Genomic DNA, 21671 nt, shown 5'->3' with positions numbered 1-21671 from the left:
GTATGCAATTAGATGCAATCAGTTATCCGGTAAATGGAACAGCAGGAAAATTTCCTATAATGTAAGGATATTTACTGAATGTATCGGCTCATTGGTGCTTTATTGAATCTGATTCCGAATCCGAATCAGAAGGAGCTTTATTGATTACGTATACATGGAATTTGTATTAGTGTCGTACGCTTCCAGAACACACAGACAAAAAATTTAAAAGAAAATAAAAGAAAATAAAAATACACATATGTATAATACAAATATACAATAGATAGATAGATAGATAGATAGATAGAGAGAGAGAGAGAGAGAGAGAGAGAGAGAGAGAGAGAGAGAGAGAGAGAGAAATTGTATGTACAGTTGTGCTATAGATAAATATAAGATTATTGCACATTGTTATTGTGGGGAACATTTGGCTGATTGTCTGGGGTAAGAAACTGTCCTTGGGCTCTGTGGTGCTGGAGAGATGATAAAAGTTCAAAAAGTGCATGACTTGGATATGAGGGATTCAGAGTGATTTTCTGAGCCATCTCCCTCACTCTGGCTATATGAGTTAATTAGAATACAGAGTAACGTTGATTGAATCATAGTTAGGTAGGAAACGACTCTGAGTCAAATAAACCGACTCACTGAAAAGAACCGGAATGTCTGTTATTTTACTTCCAGGATACGTGTGCGGTAACTTATAGCCTTGAGTGATTCGTGAATCCTTTCCCAAATCCCTATTCCAAACGCAGAAGAAGATCGAAATGTGTTTATATGCTGGTAGGAAATCCATATGATTCAGAATCGGATTATTAACCAACGTCGACTTTTGGGATTACTGAGTGATTGTGTTAGAAAATGTAGTAGTCATCATATAAACGATTCTTCCAAAAGAGCCCTGTTTACTCCCTCTTCCACAGTTACTAATTTCTGCACCGTATATTGACACGTTATTTGATCCAGGTGAGTGTTTATTTACACGTTATTGACACTTTTCCATCTCATTCTCTGATTTCGTTTCTTGTATAGACATAGCTTGGATATTATTTTTGGCTAAGATTAATTAAGCGTATACAAGAGCATTGAAGAACTTGAATGAGTGAATAATTCCATGCATGAATATTACTTCACGCGAATAAAACGTCAAATTGGGTCATGTTGATTTATATCAGACGCGCAGAATGATGACGCCATCCTCCTGCGACACGTTCGTGGCTTTACCTCCATCCTCAGAGGGACAGCGCGTCATCTTTGGCAAGAACTCGGACCGACCCTGTGATGAGGTGCAAGAAGTGGTGTACTTCCCCTCCAAAGACTACAGTCCAGGAGAAAACGTCCAGGTGCCAATTAATCATTTATTTGATTTGCTAATCACTAATTAATTAATGAACTAATTATAATGATCCATTATTACCAGTCCACTATTAACACCATAATAAACATTTAATGCATACATTATTAAGGAAAATATCTCTTTTCAATCGCATAAAGCATTAAGAATGGCATAAAGATAACAATCTTTCATTGATCATTTCACTTTTATTCCATTATAGACATTGACATAAATAAACAATAGTGGAGTTGAAATTGGTTCAGTGTTATAAGCGTAAAGGTGTTATAGGTGATGGGACATAACTGCAAATGAAGGCAGTTTTTTTTACTGATAAAATTTTGTTTTTCTGTCATTTTTTTTTATTTTCAACTGGACAGTGCACATATATCGATATAGAGCAGGCGACCCATACTCATGCTGTAGTGTTAAGCAGACCAGCATGGCTCTGGGGAGCTGAAATGGGAGCCAATGAACACCAGGTCTGCGTCGGAAATGAGGCTGTGTGGGGGCGAGAAAGCGCTGACACTGAGGAAGCTTTACTGGGCATGGATCTGGTGAGGTAATCATCAGATGTGTCATACAAGTGTTTTTATGAGTGTAATATCAAACATACCTGGAGGATTTAAAAGAATACACATAATAAACAGAACCATAACGTAATAATCAGCTGAAGAGTACGGGCATTGGTATACAATCTCAGATCTTTGTATTTATATTCAAATAAAATATCATACATAGTTTCTGCTTTTTGGCAGTGATCATTTCTTCCAGATAACCTTTTTTTCATTAATTTAACACATGATTCAGTCTATAGCTGATATATGTGGTCTGTTCTGGTTTTAGATTGGCTCTGGAGAGAGCGGACAGTGCGGAGAAGGCTCTGAATGTGATAGTGGAGCTTCTGGAGAAATACGGACAGGGTGGCAACTGTATGGAAGATGAATGCACATTCACATACCATAACAGCTTCCTCATATGTGACCGGACTGAGGCCTGGGTGCTCGAAACCTCCGGGAAATACTGGGCTGCAGAGAGAGTAGAGAGTAAATAAAAATATATTTGTTTATTATTTTAAATGACCAGGTTAGCAGACTTTTCTGTAATATCCAAATTTAAAACTCAGGTATTTTATGCACTAACACACCTGACTGAACTCATAAATCAGAAAACAATAATCTGATGTGTTGAAATAGATGGTGTTGTGAGGTTTACTATCAGGCCAAGATTTGTGTTGTTTCTCCTTCAATGTTTTAATTAGTCTCCAAAAATAATCTACAGGCTACTATATCAAGACAAGGGAACAAAACAACAGTTACACTGTATGGCCAAAGATTTGTGGATGTCCAAACATGACACTCATATTTAGTTTTTCCCCCAGATTATTGGCACAAAGATGCAAGCATAATCTTGTACAAGATGTCCTTGTATTCTGTAACATAACAGTTTCCTATCACTGGAAATAAGGGACCCAAATCTGTTCTAGTATGACAGGCTTGATGGTTTGGTCAAACAGAGTAGAAATGCTAAAGCATCTCCTGGCATGTTCTAAAAATCTGTGTATTGTTTTTTTTTTTTCAGGTGGATATCGTAATATTTCTAATCAGTACTCCATCACTACAAAAATCGACAAGGAGCACCCGAACATGCGGGAGTACGCACGAGAGCAAGGCTGGTGGGACGGCAAGGAGGCATTCAATTTTGCAGAGGTTTACTCCTTTATGAATACAGCACGCATAGAGGCTGCCGGTGGGCGCTTCTGTGAGGGACGCAGACTACTGGAGAAAAGCAATGGTGATTGATAGGTTAAGTAAGGAATAAAACACAATGGTGTGTAATATTGCAGGAAATTGATTAATAATGTACTGGCATATTATGATACATAAATATGTCATTGTTAAAAAAAATGTATGAATCATACACTGTTCTGTAATCTGGTTATGCAAAGTGTTCAAATGAGCACATTAATATAAACCAGTGATTTACAATACATTAAGCCAGCCTTACAGCCAGGACTACTTCCAAAGCTGCTGTAATAAAAATTGATCAGCACTTACTGGCCAATCAACACACATAAATAATATAAATGAATGAATGCACAAGATCTGGATGCCAGCTTCATATCCCGGCTTTAAAGACAAACTAAATGTGATTTACTCGTTTACAATTTAGGACTTTATAAACATTATCAAAAGAAAGAATATCATATGTGTACTAGGATTTTATCTCCACAGAGTTGAAGGGAATAGATTTTTATGTTAATAACAGTAATGTTTTGCCACACTTACAGGCCATATCACAGCTGAAGCCATGATGGATATACTGAGAGATAAAGAGAGTGGTATTAATATGGAAGGCATGTTCATGACAACAGGAAGTATGGTATCTGTGCTGCCTAAGGACCAGTCGCTGCCTGGGGTTCATTATTTCACTGCAACTCCTGACCCAGAAAGGTACGCTCATAGCACTGCTGCTTTGTTCCACAGGCTCAAAACATCCTTCATTATTCACGTCTGTCAGTGTTCCCGGGATTCCCGTTACCACGGTATCTCAATCACAAGTGTTTGAATGTTTGTAGGATTTATATGGATTTGTCCTTTTAAACAACCAATGATTTCTGGAATTGAGTCAAATAGTAATATTCAATAGCGGCCTTTGTCGGAACTCAGAGCCGGTCTCCAAGTCGACACATCGCAGGGTGATCTCCACACTTAGACTTTTTGGTTACTAAAGACTGTTTTAGTTAGACTTAACTGTTAACTCTATAATTACTACAAAAATACTGAGAAAACTCCTCAGACCTGGATGAGAATGACTTCTTTATTGTGGTCAATCAGCCAACAAATTATAAGAGAAATTGCCAAATTAAAAGTAACGAAATTGCCAAATTAAAAGTAACAAATGAAAACCCCAAAAAGAGCATGTCATGCAAAATCAATCAAGAAAAACAAGAACTCTCGCCACGTCCTTGCAAAAATAAAAACACCCACCTTGACCCGCGGACACGGGCCCGCGCGCGCGCGCCCCCACGCACGCACACACCTTCGCCCCCGAAGAGAGACCGGAGCCTCAGATATCTTCTCAATATATACCCTGGCACTCCTAGGAGCCCAGGTGCCATATCACCTTATTTACCGGCATTGACTCCTATGTTTTCTAAATACACTGACCCAATTTATTGACCCCCTTATTTCCCCATTACCTTTCACCCATATGCCCATTTATGGATTTTCCTCCCCTTATTTTTCATGACCTCGGACTAAACACCTGGGCCTTCTTCAGTCTGCACAACAAGTTTATGAGCACCACATGCCCATTTATGGATTTTCCTCCCTTTAGTTCTCAGGGCCTAGGTCTGTGGACCCCTGTTTTTTTCATTCTACATAACATGTTTTCGCTATGGACCAAGGTCTGAGAACCATGGTCTTCTTCATTTTTCCATAACAATTTATAAGCTAAGGTCTGGGAACAATGGTCTTTTCCATTCTACATAACATGTTATCGCTATGGGCCAAGGTCTGAGAACCACTGTCTTTCCCATTTTTCATAACAAGTTTACATTTGTTATTACAAATGTGCTCAGACTGACTAGGCCTGACAGCCCCGAATCTGGTTATAATAAACATCTTTGGCCTACAACATCACCTACATATGTCTTATGACAGCAAGTGTAATATTTTGCAAGGCCTAATACTTTACTTTGGTTATAGTATTGTAAGGAATAATATTTTAATTATTTCTACTGATTTTTTACAACACCTTCATGTTTGATGTGATATTTTAAGCACAGTTAAAGCAACAGATTAGTTACAAGGACTACAGTAGGTGCTGGAGACGTCTTTGTCAGTGCTGTGTTTATTTTTACTTGTTTAAAAAAATAGTGCATTCAGAAAGTATTCAGACTGCACTTTTTGCAATTTTGTTATATAGCAAGCCTATTCTACAATTGATCAAATGTATTTTTTCTCATTAATGTACACTCAATACCCCATAATAAGTGGAAACTAATTCTAAAAATGTGTGAAAATGTATGAACATGGAAAAACTGAAATATCACATGTACATAAGTATTCAGACCCTTAGCAACAACGCTTGACATTTAGCTCAGGTGCCTCCCGTTTCTCTTGATCATCGATGAGATGTTTCTGCAGCTTGATTGGAGTCCAAATGTGGTTGACTTGCACCTTTTTATAGAAGGCCTGACAGGGAAGGCCACCTCCACATTTATGCAGCTGTCCAATCAACCAATCATGTGGCAGCCGTACAATGCATAAAATCACGCACATACAGCTCAAGAGCTTCAGTTAAATGTTCGAGTCGCTTTTATTGTCATTTCAACCATATATAGCTGATGCGGTACATAGTGAAATGAATCAAATGTTCCTTCAGGACCATGCTGTTACGTAGAACAACACGGAGCTACAAAAGACAATACAATACAACAGAACAATGCAGAGCTAAGGACTGAAAGTAACATCTAACATCACATCAAAAATCAGAATGGGGAAAGAGTGACATTAACCTTGTTGATACGAGAGTTCAGAGAAAAAATGTCAGATTGGGTGGAAGCTGTGTGGAAGGATATAACGACTCAGATAAATGCTTTTCTGCTTAGTGATTAAGTATTCCCAAAACATCAAAACTTGAGCTGGAGGAGATACAAAATACAACAGACTCAAAAAACAGGACAGTTGAAGACTGGAAAAAGATCAGATGTATGGCTGCTCCATGATTGACTGATTATATAACAGCATAAACGTGCAGTGTGCATCCGTGTTTGTATTAAAATGAATGGTGAATGTATACATAAAGATTCTGTACAAAAACTTTTTTTTTAAATAACATGACAAACGAATGCAATTTGTGTTTTTTTTTCCTGTTCAGGTCCATTTTCAAGCCGTTTATCTTTGTAGCAGACATAAAACCACTGAATCATACATGTTCTCCGTGTTTTGGAGAGGACGATCCAGTGAAGAAGAAACCTCGCTTTCAGAACAAACCCAACCGTAAACACCCACTATTCATAAAACATGAGGTGGTGGCTGCTATAATAGACAGCACAAGGGTAAGTTATTAAACATTAAAACTTTTCACTATCTGCTATAAAACAACTGTGGGAAAAATAAGCAAACATATGACTGCACTCCATAAGTGCAATTAAGATCAGTTAATGATTTTGTGTTATATGTTTTTTTAAAGAAAGATTATGGTAGTTGTAGCGCACAATGAAACATCCTGTTGTTATACAAATGAACACATATGTGAAACAAATGAATGAATAGTATCTCATTTCAGTAAAGATATAAAATATACATAGGACTATTTTGTGAGTGTAATATTCCCACATTTAAACTGTTGCTTAATGGTTTTTAGTTTCATTTGAAAGAGATGATATCCATTAAATGTAATAAATCCAAACCATCTAAAACAAAAGCAAAGAAAATCCACTTTACTCCGATTCATTGCACCCTGCCTTACCGGTTGCTTTCTGCATTACTACACAACCAAAGCCTTCTCTCTAACTTGTTTAAACAGGAGAAAGGTCAGAGGATCATGCAGAACATGCAAGAGCTGGAGAAGCAAAAACTGGCAGAAATGGAGCAATACTTAACTACAGGTGTGGAGGACTCGACTCTGTTGGTTCATCTCTTCTCAAATACAGTTGAGGAAGAGCTGAGTATTTACAGCAAAGCCTGAAACAGCCCAGAGAGACTCTTAGATCTTATTATAGAAATAAAGCAATTAACTGTTGATGAACAGAAATGTAGTTAACTGCACGTAATTCAAATGCACATAGATTGCACCTTGTTCAGTATATAGCCATTCCTTTGTGTAAAATTGCTCTGGTAATAGCAATATAGCATGATAAGAATTAAATACAGGTATAAATATCTTAGTGATATCAGTTTTTCCCGTCAGACCTACAGATAAATAACCTACACATACTCTGTGTAATTTTAACAAATTTGTATAGGTAATTTTGCTTTATAGATAAATAGATGGTGGTGGTTATGTTGTGGGTTTTTTTTTTTTTTTTTACCCCCACTATAAATTGCATAAATAATTTATACAAAAAAGTGCACTTTGAAAAAAATGGTTTATTTGATACCCAAATGAAACATTAAGGCTGTGCTATATAAGAATAAAGAACTGTACCTCTAATAAATAAAGTAGCAAAAAAAAACTTTAGTATGTTAACATCAGATACTGCCAGGTTTCAATTAATGCTTAGGTTTTGAAGAGGCTTATATTAAACGATACACACAAAAAAAAATACAAAAGCCCCATTTCCTTAGGCTTCAGAGGAAACACATCAATTGATCATTACATCCTTAACAGGACATGAATTGCTATGGCACACTCGTACAATGTGTTACATGTATTAGAGTGAAGTTGAATGTCTTTTGAACGCTGAATAATGGGATAAATGACTGTAATTTGACAATAGCAATATAATTGAAATCCTAACCTATGAATCAGAAAGTGATGAATGGTACAAATAAACATTTCCCCCCGAGTGTTTTTACAGAAACATGTTTTTGTATTGATCTTTGTGGAAGAACTCTAGTGTATTTTATTAGGATAACCTGAACATCCATACAGTTATCTAATCAACCAGTCATTTGGCAGCAGAGAAATGCATAAACACATACAGATACAGGTCAAGAGTTTCAATGTTCACCCCAAATGTTCACACCAAACATTGTGGTTGTTAATGCAAGAAAGGCTGTTTTGGGTATTACAGAAACAACTGATGGAATTTTCACACATAACCATCTCGACTTCACAGAATGGTTCAAAATGCAAAGGTGGACAAGCTACAACAGCAGAGCACCACGTTATGTACTGGACAGACTGTAGTGTTGAAGATGTTGGCAGATGGGGGGGGGGGGGGTCACCTGGTCATTTTCAAGTCTTGCTGCTAATTTCCTGTCAGCTCAGGCAGTTCTGGTCTTTCTCCTTTGATCACTCTCATAAACAAGATGTTTCAGCCTGTAGACGCTGCGCACACAGGATGGATTTGCTTGCCACACTTTCAAGGATGTTCTGAATGAGATCATCAGTTTCTGAAATATCCATACCAGCCTATCTAGCACAGACAGCCATGCCACAGCAAAGATCACACTTTTTCTATATTCTGATGTGTGAAAATTAAATGAAGAACTGAATGTTCTTGATCTTATGGATGTGCAGTTGTACTGGTGTTCCTATTAAAGTGGTCAGCAATCATATGCTACTAAATGTACTTAAATTTTTCAAAAAATAATGCCATATATAATGACAGAATATCTGTTAGAAGACTTGTAGCAGGACATGCTATTTAACATAACATGCTATAACATTTCTTTAAGCTGAGGGTCTTGCATTGTATTTGAACTATTCAGTCCACTGTACCATAGTACAACTTAACACATTATGTAAATATAGTTCACTTGTCAAAGCAGCACATAGTTAATTGTTTCCCTTTTCTTCCTGTAAACAAGTCAGTTTACACCAAGCCACAAATCACACTACACAACGTCCGGCTTTAGTGATGGACTACACAGACGTCTGTGAAACAGTAATGCAGGTTGTCATCTTGGAAATCGTAATCATGAGTGATATGGTGAATGACTCCACCTTCCAGCAGTCGGGTGCCATAGAGCAGCGCCTCCCCCTGGTCACTGGCCAATCCAACAGTCTGCAGCCACAACACCATTTCACTGCCAAGAAATGTGTGCGCTACACTGTGCTCCCCACACCTGCACAGCCGCACAGCCACACACACACACACACACACATTAAAATAGAATGATTCAAAACAATCTGCTATTCACTGCAAAATGCAGAAGAGAAACTCAAAATGAGGAAACAAAATTTGCACCATAGATATAAAGTAACATGAAAATCCAATGTGTCAGGAAAAAAACAAAGGTGATTCCTTTTTTACGTGAGGAATAAAAACACAAAAAAAACTTCAACAGAGAGACTGTATGAAAGTAAATAACATCATTTTACAGAAAACTGTCTAATCAGATCAACAAGTAGATATTTTTTGTTGCTATGCAACATTTAATCTGTTATGTTATAGAAAATAATCTATAATCTATAATTCAGTCTGACCAATCAGATTTGAGAATTAAACAGTACTAGTAATAACGTTAAACACCTTTTGGGAGTTAGCGGTCTCCCACTGAATACCTACCTCTTTTTCTGGACAATATCCTGGGCACATTTTTCTTTATGGTACTTGATAAACTGACTACAGGTGAGCTTGATCTCCTCAGACACATTAGAGGAACCTTCTGCTTCCTGTCCCTGTGTCTGCATTAGACGTGCTAATCTATATACATAAAACATATTACACATAACTAACACAGGCAACACTGAACGTTAAAATGTGCTATTAAAAGAGATCTCACCAATGTGGATATACATACCTCTTTTTAAATGGTATAAGGATTAAATGTTTGTCAAGACCAAAAATGCCAAATGATATAAAGCCCTATGGGTGAGAGAGGCTGATTAGGTCAACAGTCAAGTCACTATGGATAGCTAAAATGTTGATGAAAGGCTGAAAGCAGAGATCCTTACCTGGCCAAAGTTGATCACAGCACAGAAGAACTGCAGCTCTAAGTAGAGTCTGCCTGGAACTGGACTGAAGAGCCACCAGAGGTAGCTGGAGATATTCTAACACACACACACACACACACACACACACACACACACACACACACACACACACACACACACACACACACACACACACACAGACAGACAGACAGACAGAGACACACACAGACAGACAGAGACACACACAAACAGACAGAGACACACACAGACACATACACAGACAGACACACATATATGGGTTAGTGACAATATCAGAGTGAATGGAATAAAATCTGCTTAAGCTGTTTGTAACAGCATCATAAAATCATCTGAAGAAATAACTAACTGATATTAATAGTATTTTGTTGTACTTTTTGGCTTTGAATTTGCCATTTGTAATTTTAGTCTTCTAAGCAGGGTCACAGGGCACCTGGAACCTACCCCAGGGGACTTGGAGTACAATGTAAAGGTCTCTTATAAGACTCATTTAACTAATGTACTTTGACCCACTGAAACAGTGTTTTTTTTTTTGTTTTTGTTTAGACTTAACTATTACTCAAACATAACGTTTGATGTACAATGTACACACACACACTACTCACATGTGTATTTATATATAAATAAATGAACATGCTACTGATTTAGCATTCAGGATAATCAATAATGAATCAGAATAGCCCAAATTTTAGACTAGGGCCTCTTATTTGATGTGAGTAATGTCTAATGTTTATTGTACAATACACTTCATAGCACTTGGAATTTTCCAAAGAGAAACAGACTGTTTTCTTCAACATTCCGCTACATTTTTTCCTACAAAATAAATCAAACAAATCAGCAAGAAACTCCTGAGAACCCAAACCAATTGTCCCAGTACTTAAAGTGAAAATGAAATGAATGTAAAAGTAATTATGAAATAATGAAACATCAAAGATAATGAAATAATTGAAGTTTGGGCTAAAGACTGAAACTTCACCTTTCTCCTAATTAACTTCCTCTAATTTTCCATCTCACTCTTTCCACTATATCCAAGTCTCCACCTGACTGTTTATTGCAAAGCAAAAGCTCTACGATAACAGTCAACCACAATTTAGTTGAAGATGTAATTAATTCTTGCAAAATAATCATTAAGTGCAGCAGTGAGGTCATTTATACTTACAGCCAGGAGGCTAACTGTGAGTAGCAGACAGAGGAGAACATGTCTTGCTACCTGTCTATCAGCAGTCTGCTGCTTCTGTTCCTCTTTTACCAGCAAACAATGAGAGGAGTCACAGCAGTTCCCACACTGACCTGTGAACCGAGTCACATCCATGATGAGGAACAATATCTAGACATGCTTAGTGTCACAATTGTGACATGATATTTTCCAGTGTAAACTGTACAGTATAGTTCTTTTAGAGGACAACACTGATCTGCTTGTTAGCACCATGATCATCATACATAAATACATCTGTAACAACCAAATACAATAGATATCTTCAGTATGTCTGAAATCATTGTTTCTTCAACAGCCCTTTTTATTTAAGTATATTTTAAAAGTTTTTTCTGGCATATAATTTAGAAACAAGAAGTACTGGTGGGGGAAGCCTACTCATCGACGAGAATGTTTGTGTTGGCTTTTCTTTGTTTCTGTCTCAAAGGTCACGAGATAAAAAAAATGCTTGTTATGTTAAAAATACACAAAAAAAGAAGCCCACCATACTAAGACTTTCCTATGGTGGAAAACATAAAGGATCAGATCCACTTCTGAGTTTAAAAATAAATGTTGACACTGGAGACTTCCAAAAGTGTTAAATGTCTTCAATATTCTAAATAGATAATATATGATTTAAATGTTAAAAGATACAAACACACATTTTGGACTATTGTATGTTGATTGGCCTTTTGAGAGATTTCTAGTCAATCCATGGGTGGAAACAAATGCAGGATTAGTTAAAAAAATGAATAAAAAAACGAAATTCAATCTTATTTAAGCCAATCTTTTAATCATTAAAATAACGTTTTCCCCACTAATCTAATATAACAGACCTTTAAAGAATACATTTTATTAATATGTTGATTTTCTTTACTATTACTCTCAGTTCAAAGCATCCTCCTGATCACGAATGAGCTGTAACTATATAGATAATAATATATTAAAATAAGTCCATTAACAATTTTTTGTTTCCAAGATGGCAGCGTAGCAGTAGCATGCAGCATCCACTGTGGATCAAATTTAAGTTCATAGCTCTGTGTTGTTCAACGGAGCTCTGTTTTGTTCTGTTCTGCACTATGAACCTGGAGAAACCTTGTTTCATTTCACCATGTACTGTGTTAGCTATATATGGTTGAAATGACAATAAAACGTCCTGGCTTGATTTATATACAAAATCGTTAAACATATAAAATTTGAAGCTTTACACAGACACCTGCTGAATGTGCCACTGGGAATAGCCTTACACTGAAGTGAGGCAAAATGTGTATCAACAAAGCCGATATTTATATACTGTATGTGTATAAGTATGTATGTATGTATGTGTGTATACACACACACACACACACACACACACACACACACACACACACACACACACACGAAAAAGAAAATCGTAACAGTGCTGCACATAAACTAAGACTCTCAAACATCACTGAACGGAAGCATGATAATGTAAAGAAATCTTTCTCCATGACTGTTTGTGCTGCTTATAAAAGTTTTCTTTGGAATTTCTCTTCATTGGGCTCTTTTGCCTGTTTAGGCAGATATATAAACGTATCTAATTTGACTAAGCTTATCTTAGCTCAGCCAGATACAGTGACACAGCTGGAGTTGCATGATGGAACAGACAGCTCCCAAATTCAAAAACATTGCAAAATAAAATAGAAATAACTAACTCTATTAATCAAGTGAAACACACACCACAAAGTAATTTCAAGCCCTGGTAAGAAAACAAGCAGCGATCATTTACCTGGCTGTATAGATGGTGTTTCCATCACAGTGCCGTTGCAAATATTATTAGATACTGCTTGAATTGAAGAAAGGTTGCACTCACAATTCTGACAGCCTGGAAGAAAAAAAAAACAACAAATATATAAAGAAGTACTTTTGCAGCGAAACCAGAACGTACATCTAAATTACCAAATGTAGAATATCACCACTTCATCTGCAGTGATTTAGTGATTCAGACTGTTACATGTTAGTAATGGTAAGTGTATTACCTCTCCTTATACCATCCTCTATGTTGATCTGCTGAACATTGCTCTGTGTTTGTGCATTGTTGTCAGTCCTGAGGTCCTCTGCAGTGGTATTTAGTGGGCCATGCTCAAGAGTTTGATATTCCTGTGCACCTCTGCTAAGCAGCATGAGGGAGATTCCAGCTACAGCTATACCTACACCCAACACGACCACTGTACATACAACCTACATGCACAAATGAGGGACAGAGGCACAGGAATTGGAGCTTTTAAAAAAAGCATTTTATATGTAGAAATCAGTTCAATTTCTTGGGGAGCTTGTAGGAACTTAATGAAATGCATTTTATTTCACTACACATCGGACAATGAGGAGTCACAGCAGCTCTTGAGATCTGGAATTAGTTTATGGTAGTTTTCCAAATTGTGCTAGTGCAAAACTAATACTCTTCTGCTGTGGAAAATTTTTACATCATGGCATTATCTGAGATGAACTCCTTTACCTGTGCTGGGCCAAAAAAGAAGGCAGAGTCAATAGTGTCTGGCATCTTCTCTCCCACCATGAGAAGGATACTTATTGCTACGCCTGGCAGTCTGTAAATGAGAGACATACTGTAAGACTTTATACTGTATATAAGCAGGTTTGCTGCTCCTGGATTGGAGCACACAAAACCAATCATTAAACAAAACACACTGCACCGTAGTAAATTATGGGGTTCGTTAATAAAAAGACTGAACAGGAGTGTATGTGCATGCATGTGTGTGTGGTGTCTTCTGTGAGTTGTAGTTGCTAAAGCAGTCACTAACAGGAGCACTGTTCCTGTGCTGGTTTGTGTTCAGATTAATGTCATTTCTGACTGATCGAACAATAGTTAACATAACACGTAATACAGTTTTAGACATACATAATGTGTTTTAATGATAAACAAGATGTGCTCTTTGTGTGCCAATAACAGTCAATAACTTGTGCGAGCCCTAGTAGTAGCAAATGAAATGTAAAAAAAAAACCTAAATCATAAAACTCACCCCCAACCAATTAGCATCAAAACACCAGGCTGTACATTTAGCTCCTCGTCCCTCCTCAGCAGGAAGAGAGAGAGAGCTATCAGACCTTAGAAAACAAAGAAAACCATTACACACAATGTGAAATTTTTAGACATATGATGGTGCTTCCTTAAATGAGTATAATGAATACGTGTGCATGATTTCTGTCTCACCTGGCCAAAGGTAAGTGCTGTAGAGTGAGCCGTAGAGTAGAGTAAAGGTCAAAACCTGACCAATAAAGCTATCCTGAACCACCACAAACTTCCAAGCAACCATACCTACACATGCCCCCAGCTGCACGTGAGCCAAAAACAAACACAAAAAGCATATAAATATAAGCACTTACTGTATGTAAGTGAATAAAGCATGTTGAAACATGCTGTTACAGGAAAAACTTCCTGATGCCTCTTATCCCACTAGAATATCATTATGATGCTGACACTCTTTCAGTAAATGCTAAATATACATCTCTACGCAAAACTTCATCATAGTAATGATGGCAAGTGATTTTAATCAATTTATGTGAAATATAGAATAATATCTGGAGTTGGGGGTTTGATTTCCACCTCTGTCTTGCGTGAGATGGAGTTTCTGCTGAGAGTAACAGTATAAAGATTATAAAGTTTATAATATAAGAGTATAAAGTTGCAAAAGCGACCGAGAACACAAACAGGGAGACGTGCCAAAACAAATACGCAGAAATATTGATTAAATATTATATTATGATATTAGATTTTATCAATATTATGGTCTGAAATGGTCACATGACTGCATCTCATGACCACAATCGCATCTTCTGCATTTTCAGATTTATCCACTTTGGACAGCATTTTCAAAAAGCTCCGGTTTCATCACAAAAATTCCTCTCAAGGTTTCTTCCTTTACCAATTTAAGGGAGTTTTTCCTTGCCACTGCTGCCTGAGTCACCTCAGACTTGCTCATAGGGGAGTAAATACATACACACTGTGAACTATATACAACTAATAATAATCTAGAATTTTTATTCTGTTAATTCTTATTTATTTTATTATTCGTTAATTCCTTTATCATTAATTATGTTTACCTTCTGCTCTGTGTTTATGTTCTGTAAAGCTGCTTTGTGACAATGTCTATTGTAAAAAACGCTATACAAATAAACTTGAATTGAATTGACAAAAAATCCATCTCAGTGTGAAATGAAGGCCAAGACGAAGAGAAAAGTATTGGGTTTCAAACAATAACAACATCATTGTGGACATAGCCTGTTTATTAGAGATGCAACCTCTTTTGAATTTTTGAAGGAAATATAAAAGTGTAATTTAAAAATGTTGACCTTAAACATGTTTAGAACAAAGTGTAAAAACTAACACAAAACTACACAAAAAAGTGATTCAGTGGTTCTGACCAGTCAGGACTACAAATACAAAAGCACTGTAATATGCTTTTAATTCTTAAATCTTTCATAGGCCATGAAACAATTTTTATAATATTCTATTTCACCACAATTATTAATTGTGTCAAACAGAGTAGAAGGTCGGATTAAGTAGGTCAGTGTGATTATTTATTGCCTCACCTGAGCCATGAACAGATTGATGGTAAAGATATGAGGACGTCTGCAAAACTTCTTACTCATTACACTGACAGCAACACACCACACCTGCAACACACACGCGCACACACACAGGTTACTCTAATCAGCATCTGTACGCATTTATTACACATTACAAGTATTTCAGTTTCTATTATTTTCTTTTCAGGTCTCATTATATCCTGTTTCAAAAGCATGCAAAACATCACACCAACCCATCAACACGAACAGTCTCTAAAAGCATTACTTTGTTTATCAACACATTTCTGTTTTCTGGTTGTGTGAGAGTTAAAGACTTTAGAACATAGAATAAAGAGGAAGGAAATGCAGGCCCCCTGTGGTTGAGCACTCTGCACAAAATCCCCCAGATTAGAAACTCTCTTCACTGCTGCACAGCAAAGCTAGATTTTTAAATAATCCAAAATTCACAGTGGGCATTTATATATATTTATCCATCTTCTTTATTTATTACCTCTAATAATACTAGTTTAACATTACATGGTTTGGTGAAGTAGAATAGACAATATTTATGCTCCTGTAATTATCATAATTGGTTCATAACATGATTTTAATATAATTCTAACCTATTACCCTATGCTACTGAGCTCTAGACCAAAGTCAATTTGGCTTGAAAAGAATCGAAAGAACTGGAAGTAGCAACAAAGAAAGGAAAGGAACAAAAGAAGGAACAGTATGCACTTTGTGTATAAGGGCACTACTCACTAGAGCGACAAGGCTGACGATGCTGATGTTAAAGCTAATGTTCTGTAGCGCTGATTCTAGTAGTTTGAGGTCCATCCAGGGAATAGTCAGCAGCCACGCAGACACGTACATTATAGGAGCAGAGAGGAATGTGCAGATCACCATCCCTGATGTCATCTAGAAAATGAGTCCTGAGCATTCAAAAGATGACTGGATACCACCAAAGTGCACACAACTAAAGTTATTACTATTATAGACTTGCTATAAGTCAATGTGAAAAAAATGGCACCATGACCTAAAGTTACCCAGCCTAATGTATATCTCCTACCTTCCTAGCCATAAATGCATTACCTGGTCATTTAGTACAGACCACAGCTTTTATATTTATCTCCACTTTATCCTAAAAGCAGACAGTAATATGAAAAAAGCATGACTCAGCTACACACTTTTGGTCTTGTAAAGCACCATATGCACCACTTACCACCTGCAGCTCCATGCTGTAGTGACTGGCATAAATGGCCACACTGGGTGCAGTGGGGAAAACGCCATAGAGGAAAGCATAGTTAGACAGACTGCTCTGGTTTTGAGAGCTTATATTCCCTCTGTCCAAAACCTCCACCATACCTCTACAAATCAGCGGCATCACAAGTCTAAGGGCCACACACACACACACACACACACACACAATGAAATTTCACATTCTTTGTTACATGAAAATCATAAATTTCTACAAAACTAATCTGTACACATCCCATATAAAATCTAAATAAATATATATAAAATCCTTAAAACCACAATCCTCATAAACACTCCTGGTTATCTGTTGAAAAGTTCAAATACTACAGTGGTCAAGTGATAAGTCATAAGTTAATGTGTATTTCTTAATTATTCGGCATAATGTAAAACTTGTCCAATATTGTAGACTATTTTATGTAGATTTACGACATACACTATAATCCTACTTCATTCTCTAAACCCAATGTGTGTGACTACTGTGCAAAACTACTGCAGAATCAAATAAATTGATTAGAAGCATCGCAGAGAATTTGTTGATAATGTTTTAGTAATTTAAATAATATATATTAAAAAAAGCTCATCTGACTGTAGAAATAAAGGGTCAACAGACATCTTGCTGACAAATTTCTCAAATGAAAACATTTAAATCATACTTGAACAATATAAACATACAATTGGTTTGAGGATTATAATAAATAAAATTGGTTTTGGTTGAAAAATCCTCAACAAACAACCGTTTTAATGTTATTTCTTCATAGGAACCGAGCAATTCAATACCCTGCAATTTATTAGTCATTGGTTTTGCTGAGCTCTAAATATTAACCTCAGCCTGAATCACAGATCAGTGGGAGTATTACACAGATCCGTAAATTATGCTTTGTGGACAGGAACAGGTTTGTATTTCTCATGCAAGCCTCAACTCGCTTAAACCCACTGTTTAGAAATCTCCAAATAAAAACATTAATAATAATAATAATTGTAAAGGTGAGTTCACACATACAGCAGCTCACAGCAAAGCAACCAGAGGCCATTAATGTCCAAGTTACTGAATGTGGGCTTGTTCTGCAATGACTTTTGATAATGTAAATATGGAGCAACAGGGTGGAGCAAATTCCAATGAGAATGAAGACAGTAGAGTGCATGTGATCTGTAGGAAACACAACACACTGCTTCTCCTTCTTCTCATATGATGTGATGCACATACACACTGTTGAATGTTATTTACAAATTCTGTCTCTCCAGAATGTTTTATTTTAGCAAAAAGAGAATTGAATTGAAATGCTAGTTGGGCCACTTAATGATAAACACTATTACTATGGCAACTGGTAGCAGGAACTTTGTAGTACAGTGACTGGTGACTCACAGCAATAAAACCTCTGTAGATGTGAATGTAGCATGAGGTATCAAGACACAAACAGGTAATCCAGGACAATTAATTATCCTGAGGGTTGCACTTATTTGTTTTTTGTTGTTGTTGTTGTTTTAAATTAGTTGCACAAGCAGTTGTAATTGTTATGGGTTCTAGCCAAAACCAAATGACATGTTGGGCATAAAATGTATCAATACCACTAGGCCTAAACAGTATATACACTCACAATTTGGCAGTGATGAGCAGTATGAGGGCCACCACAGTGGACCTGGTTAGTTTCTTCAGCTGTCCCACCATGGTCAGACCCAGATAAAACAGAGCTGCTCCTCCAAAAGAGTTAGCCAAACCATCCACAAACTCCTGCATGAAATCTGGGATCTTTGGGCCGATAGCAAAGTGTGCTGCAATCCCGATTATCACCATGAAGACAATGGGATTCTTGAGAACATGAATAAAGACCACACCAACCACATGAAGCTTACTCTGCTGCTGACGCTGGTCGCGTTTCCATTTCTGGACCTCACAAAACGCAAACCCGATAGGATTGAGCACCATGAGTGAGACTGGTGCCACCAGGTAGATATACTGGACATACTCGGGATGGGTGTTTCTGTATAGAGCTTCAACTGTGGAGGAAGTTTTTATACATCAATTAGATTGAGAAGGAAGTAAGAAAACTGGAAATATCATGACATACACATAATGAACTGTAGTTGCATTTTTTTTTAATCTAAGCGAAAATTACCTTTAAACTGAAGGAATTTTTTAAAAAGTACAGAAACCACATGACCTTTAAAGTCACTGGATACAGACCAATCCAACAGATCAACCAGAAACTAACCACAGGGATTAGCTGGATCTGTATGTTGTAAACACTAACACTCCGGTCAAAACAGCTGTGGAAATCTATGTGTAATAAGGATTGAGTAACATACAGTATAACATTGGATATAACGTTGGACTGAAATGCTGATTCAGATTTTATATATTTTTTTTAGATTTGTGAAAATGTATGATGTTGATCTTTCATATGAACACAATGCCCACATTATATCTCTGTGTTTTTAGTTTGTAGGCTTTATGTCTTTTGCACAACTTGGCAAGAACATCGAAAGCTGGTTTGATTGTTAAAAGGAGTTAAGTCTATTATCAAGATAATATACAAAATAGAAAATTGAAGATTGTGCATCCTAAATGAATGAGTCTCACACATCATGTTTAACCATCAGGTTTTATAAATATGTTTAACTTGTACAAAAGGACCATTTACTTTGCTTTTTAAAATAAAACCCCAACAATATATGTAGTTCTGATTGGAAAATAAAAAGTGACCTACCTATAGGGTATCCCAAGGCAAAGTCATTACTCTGGGTGGCAAATATGGAGAAAAGTCCAGCTTTGGAGTATCGGCTGTCTTTACTGGCAACCAGTAAAGTCAGTACACACACAACAAAAAACACAGTCACTTTGGCCACTAAGATGCTCCAAAGAAACGGCCAGATAACATCACCTAAGTCCAGCAGCACCATGTTCTTAAACAGCAGCGCTGGAAGGGCAAATTTAGATACAAAGTTCCCCAGACCTTTGGCCTGGGTGGAGGTGATGATATTGGCCCGTCCAGCAACATAGCCACATAGTATGATACCAAAGCACTCAAGGAGAGCAGGCAAGAGTTTATCGATAGACATGGCAGGATGAGGGACAGATGAGACGTCTTCATCATGTACGTTGTTGGACACGGAGACAGAGTTTGAAAGGACATCCATACTGTTAGTGATCTAAAGCCTTCAGATGTGGAGCTTAAAGTTCCAGCCAGTCTAAAAATGTAAAACCAGTGTAAAACAAATATAAAGCCAATTATCCAACAAGACTTTAGGTCATTGTTTAAAGACGTTTAGACTTTGTTACCTGGCTGTAGGGAAGTGCTGAACCTTACAAGGTCTCCTGGTCCTGGAACAGCACCGTAGCCCCACATGGAGAGCACAAGGAGATCAAGATACTTTCTTTCCTGTTTAAACCAGTTTCGCCCCCGTTGAAAAACCGTTCAAATCCACGTGTCTTTAATGTCAGGAATATTTCCATGTCAGAATGAAACTTGATACATTTATTATAGGACCGCGCAACTCAGATTGTCAACATATATCCATTTCAGACAGAATGCGCATTGATTATTAGATAGCGGTTTTAGCCAATCACAGTTGGAGGAGGGCGGGGCTAAGAATAAATACAGAGGAACCTTATTTTGTAGAGGGCTTCAGTAAAAGTCCTTCGGATTTTGAATAGAGAAGTTCTTAAAGAGAGTTTTAGTGTAGTTATTAAAATACTGTAATAATGCATACATTGAAATAGTATTTAAAAATAAACAAATAAGTAAATTAATAAAATCTCAGTATTTCTAGAACAAAATTGGCTACTATTGATGAATGAATGAAAATGGGCTACTAATTAGACTTATGGGCAGAGAGGCACTGAAAAGAGAGATGATGCCCACTGTCTGTACCAGACAATAGATTATTTTTTTGAAATGTTACTGATTTATTAATTAGAGACTAATATTGTTGTTAGAATAGTGACAGCTATCTACTGTCTGCTATTCATCAAAATTTATTTCAATTCCATGCAATTTTATTTGTATGGAAGTTTATGCAATAGACAGTTACACAAAGATAGCAAGAAATTGGAAAAATAGAGAGTACCCAGGCTCAAAAATGAACTCTTCTGAGTGATACTAGAATATAAATCTTATACAACTGTATACTCTTATCTGTATACTATTCTGGTACTTTCCCACATCTGCCAGCTCATCTGGCCTCATATTGCTATGCAGTTATGGTGATGAGTTCATCTGAATCTGACAGCCACAACTCAACCTTGATGATATTGTGTGTCATGCAAAAGATCACGAGCAGAGTTTAGAGCAGGGCCACTTCCAGCCCAAAATTAAACACTGCGCACAAATTGGTTTCCAAATTTGTGCCTGGGTTCTAATGCTGTGCAAACCAAATGCCATAATTGTCTTGTATTCACTTGGCACAGAATGTTATGCTATGTAACGTTGTTCTTGATATCACCTAATCCTCAGAGTAACCAGACATATGCTTCATTTTAGTTTAATTCACTGCACCACTCAGCCAATGTGTCTTAAAAAAGTGTTTTATTTTATCCTTCTCAGCAAAAACAATAGAACATAAAATATTATTTCAGCACATTGCACTTCGATGCCTACATCAATATTAATGAATACACATTACATAATAATGTTTAATACATTTATTTGTGTGTGTGTGTGTGTGTGTGTGTGTGTGTGTGTGTGTGTGTGTGTGTGTGTGTGTGTGTGTGTGTGTGTGTCTGTGTGTGTGTGTCTGTGTGTGTGTCTGTGTATGTGTGTGAGTGTGTGTGTGTGTGTGTGT

The 21671-nt window shown here is 36.9% G+C and overlaps 2 protein-coding genes across 2 annotated transcripts; one reads left to right on the top strand and one right to left on the bottom strand.

Annotated features, from left to right (window-relative positions):
- Positions 1 to 646: 646 nt before the first annotated feature.
- On the top strand, positions 647 to 7838 carry scrn3 (secernin 3). The gene is made up of 9 exons (XM_027164259.2): positions 647 to 756; positions 897 to 939; positions 1149 to 1316; positions 1687 to 1868; positions 2153 to 2352; positions 2888 to 3100; positions 3597 to 3759; positions 6191 to 6371; positions 6842 to 7838. The coding sequence occupies exons 3-9, from the start codon at positions 1158 to 1160 to the stop codon at positions 7001 to 7003; spliced, it is 1260 nt and encodes a 419-aa protein (XP_027020060.1). The 5' UTR covers positions 647 to 756; positions 897 to 939; positions 1149 to 1157; the 3' UTR covers positions 7004 to 7838.
- On the bottom strand, positions 7387 to 20439 carry gpr155a (G protein-coupled receptor 155a). The gene is made up of 16 exons (XM_027164257.2): positions 20170 to 20439; positions 19598 to 20078; positions 18488 to 18887; positions 16858 to 17026; positions 16398 to 16553; positions 15660 to 15743; positions 14281 to 14401; positions 14090 to 14174; positions 13567 to 13657; positions 13091 to 13292; positions 12841 to 12936; positions 11055 to 11185; positions 9881 to 9976; positions 9727 to 9791; positions 9492 to 9629; positions 7387 to 9048 (listed from the first exon to the last, which is right to left on the bottom strand). The coding sequence occupies exons 2-16, from the start codon at positions 20025 to 20027 to the stop codon at positions 8835 to 8837; spliced, it is 2478 nt and encodes an 825-aa protein (XP_027020058.1). The 5' UTR covers positions 20028 to 20078; positions 20170 to 20439; the 3' UTR covers positions 7387 to 8834.
- Positions 20440 to 21671: the final 1232 nt, after the last annotated feature.

This window comes from Tachysurus fulvidraco, chromosome 6 (assembly GCF_022655615.1).
Source record: "Tachysurus fulvidraco isolate hzauxx_2018 chromosome 6, HZAU_PFXX_2.0, whole genome shotgun sequence".
Classification (NCBI taxonomy): domain Eukaryota; kingdom Metazoa; phylum Chordata; class Actinopteri; order Siluriformes; family Bagridae; genus Tachysurus; species Tachysurus fulvidraco.
This window is presented reverse-complemented; position numbering and strand designations above follow the sequence as displayed.

Excerpts from the sequence above, each read along its gene's own strand:
- gpr155a (XM_027164257.2), bottom strand. The coding sequence starts at position 20,027 with ATGGATGTCCTTTCAAACTCTGTCTCCGTGTCCAACAACGTACATGAT. Across the intron at positions 14,402-15,659 it reads TCAATCTGTTCATGGCTCAG|CTGGGGGCATGTGTAGGTAT; the intron begins GTGAGGCAATAA and ends GCTCACGTGCAG. Across the intron at positions 12,937-13,090 it reads AGAGGATGGTATAAGGAGAG|GCTGTCAGAATTGTGAGTGC; the intron begins GTAATACACTTA and ends TTTTTCTTCCAG.
- scrn3 (XM_027164259.2), top strand. The coding sequence starts at position 1,158 with ATGATGACGCCATCCTCCTGCGACACGTTCGTGGCTTTACCTCCATCC. Across the intron at positions 3,101-3,596 it reads ACTACTGGAGAAAAGCAATG|GCCATATCACAGCTGAAGCC; the intron begins GTGATTGATAGG and ends CCACACTTACAG. Across the intron at positions 6,372-6,841 it reads CTATAATAGACAGCACAAGG|GAGAAAGGTCAGAGGATCAT; the intron begins GTAAGTTATTAA and ends TTGTTTAAACAG.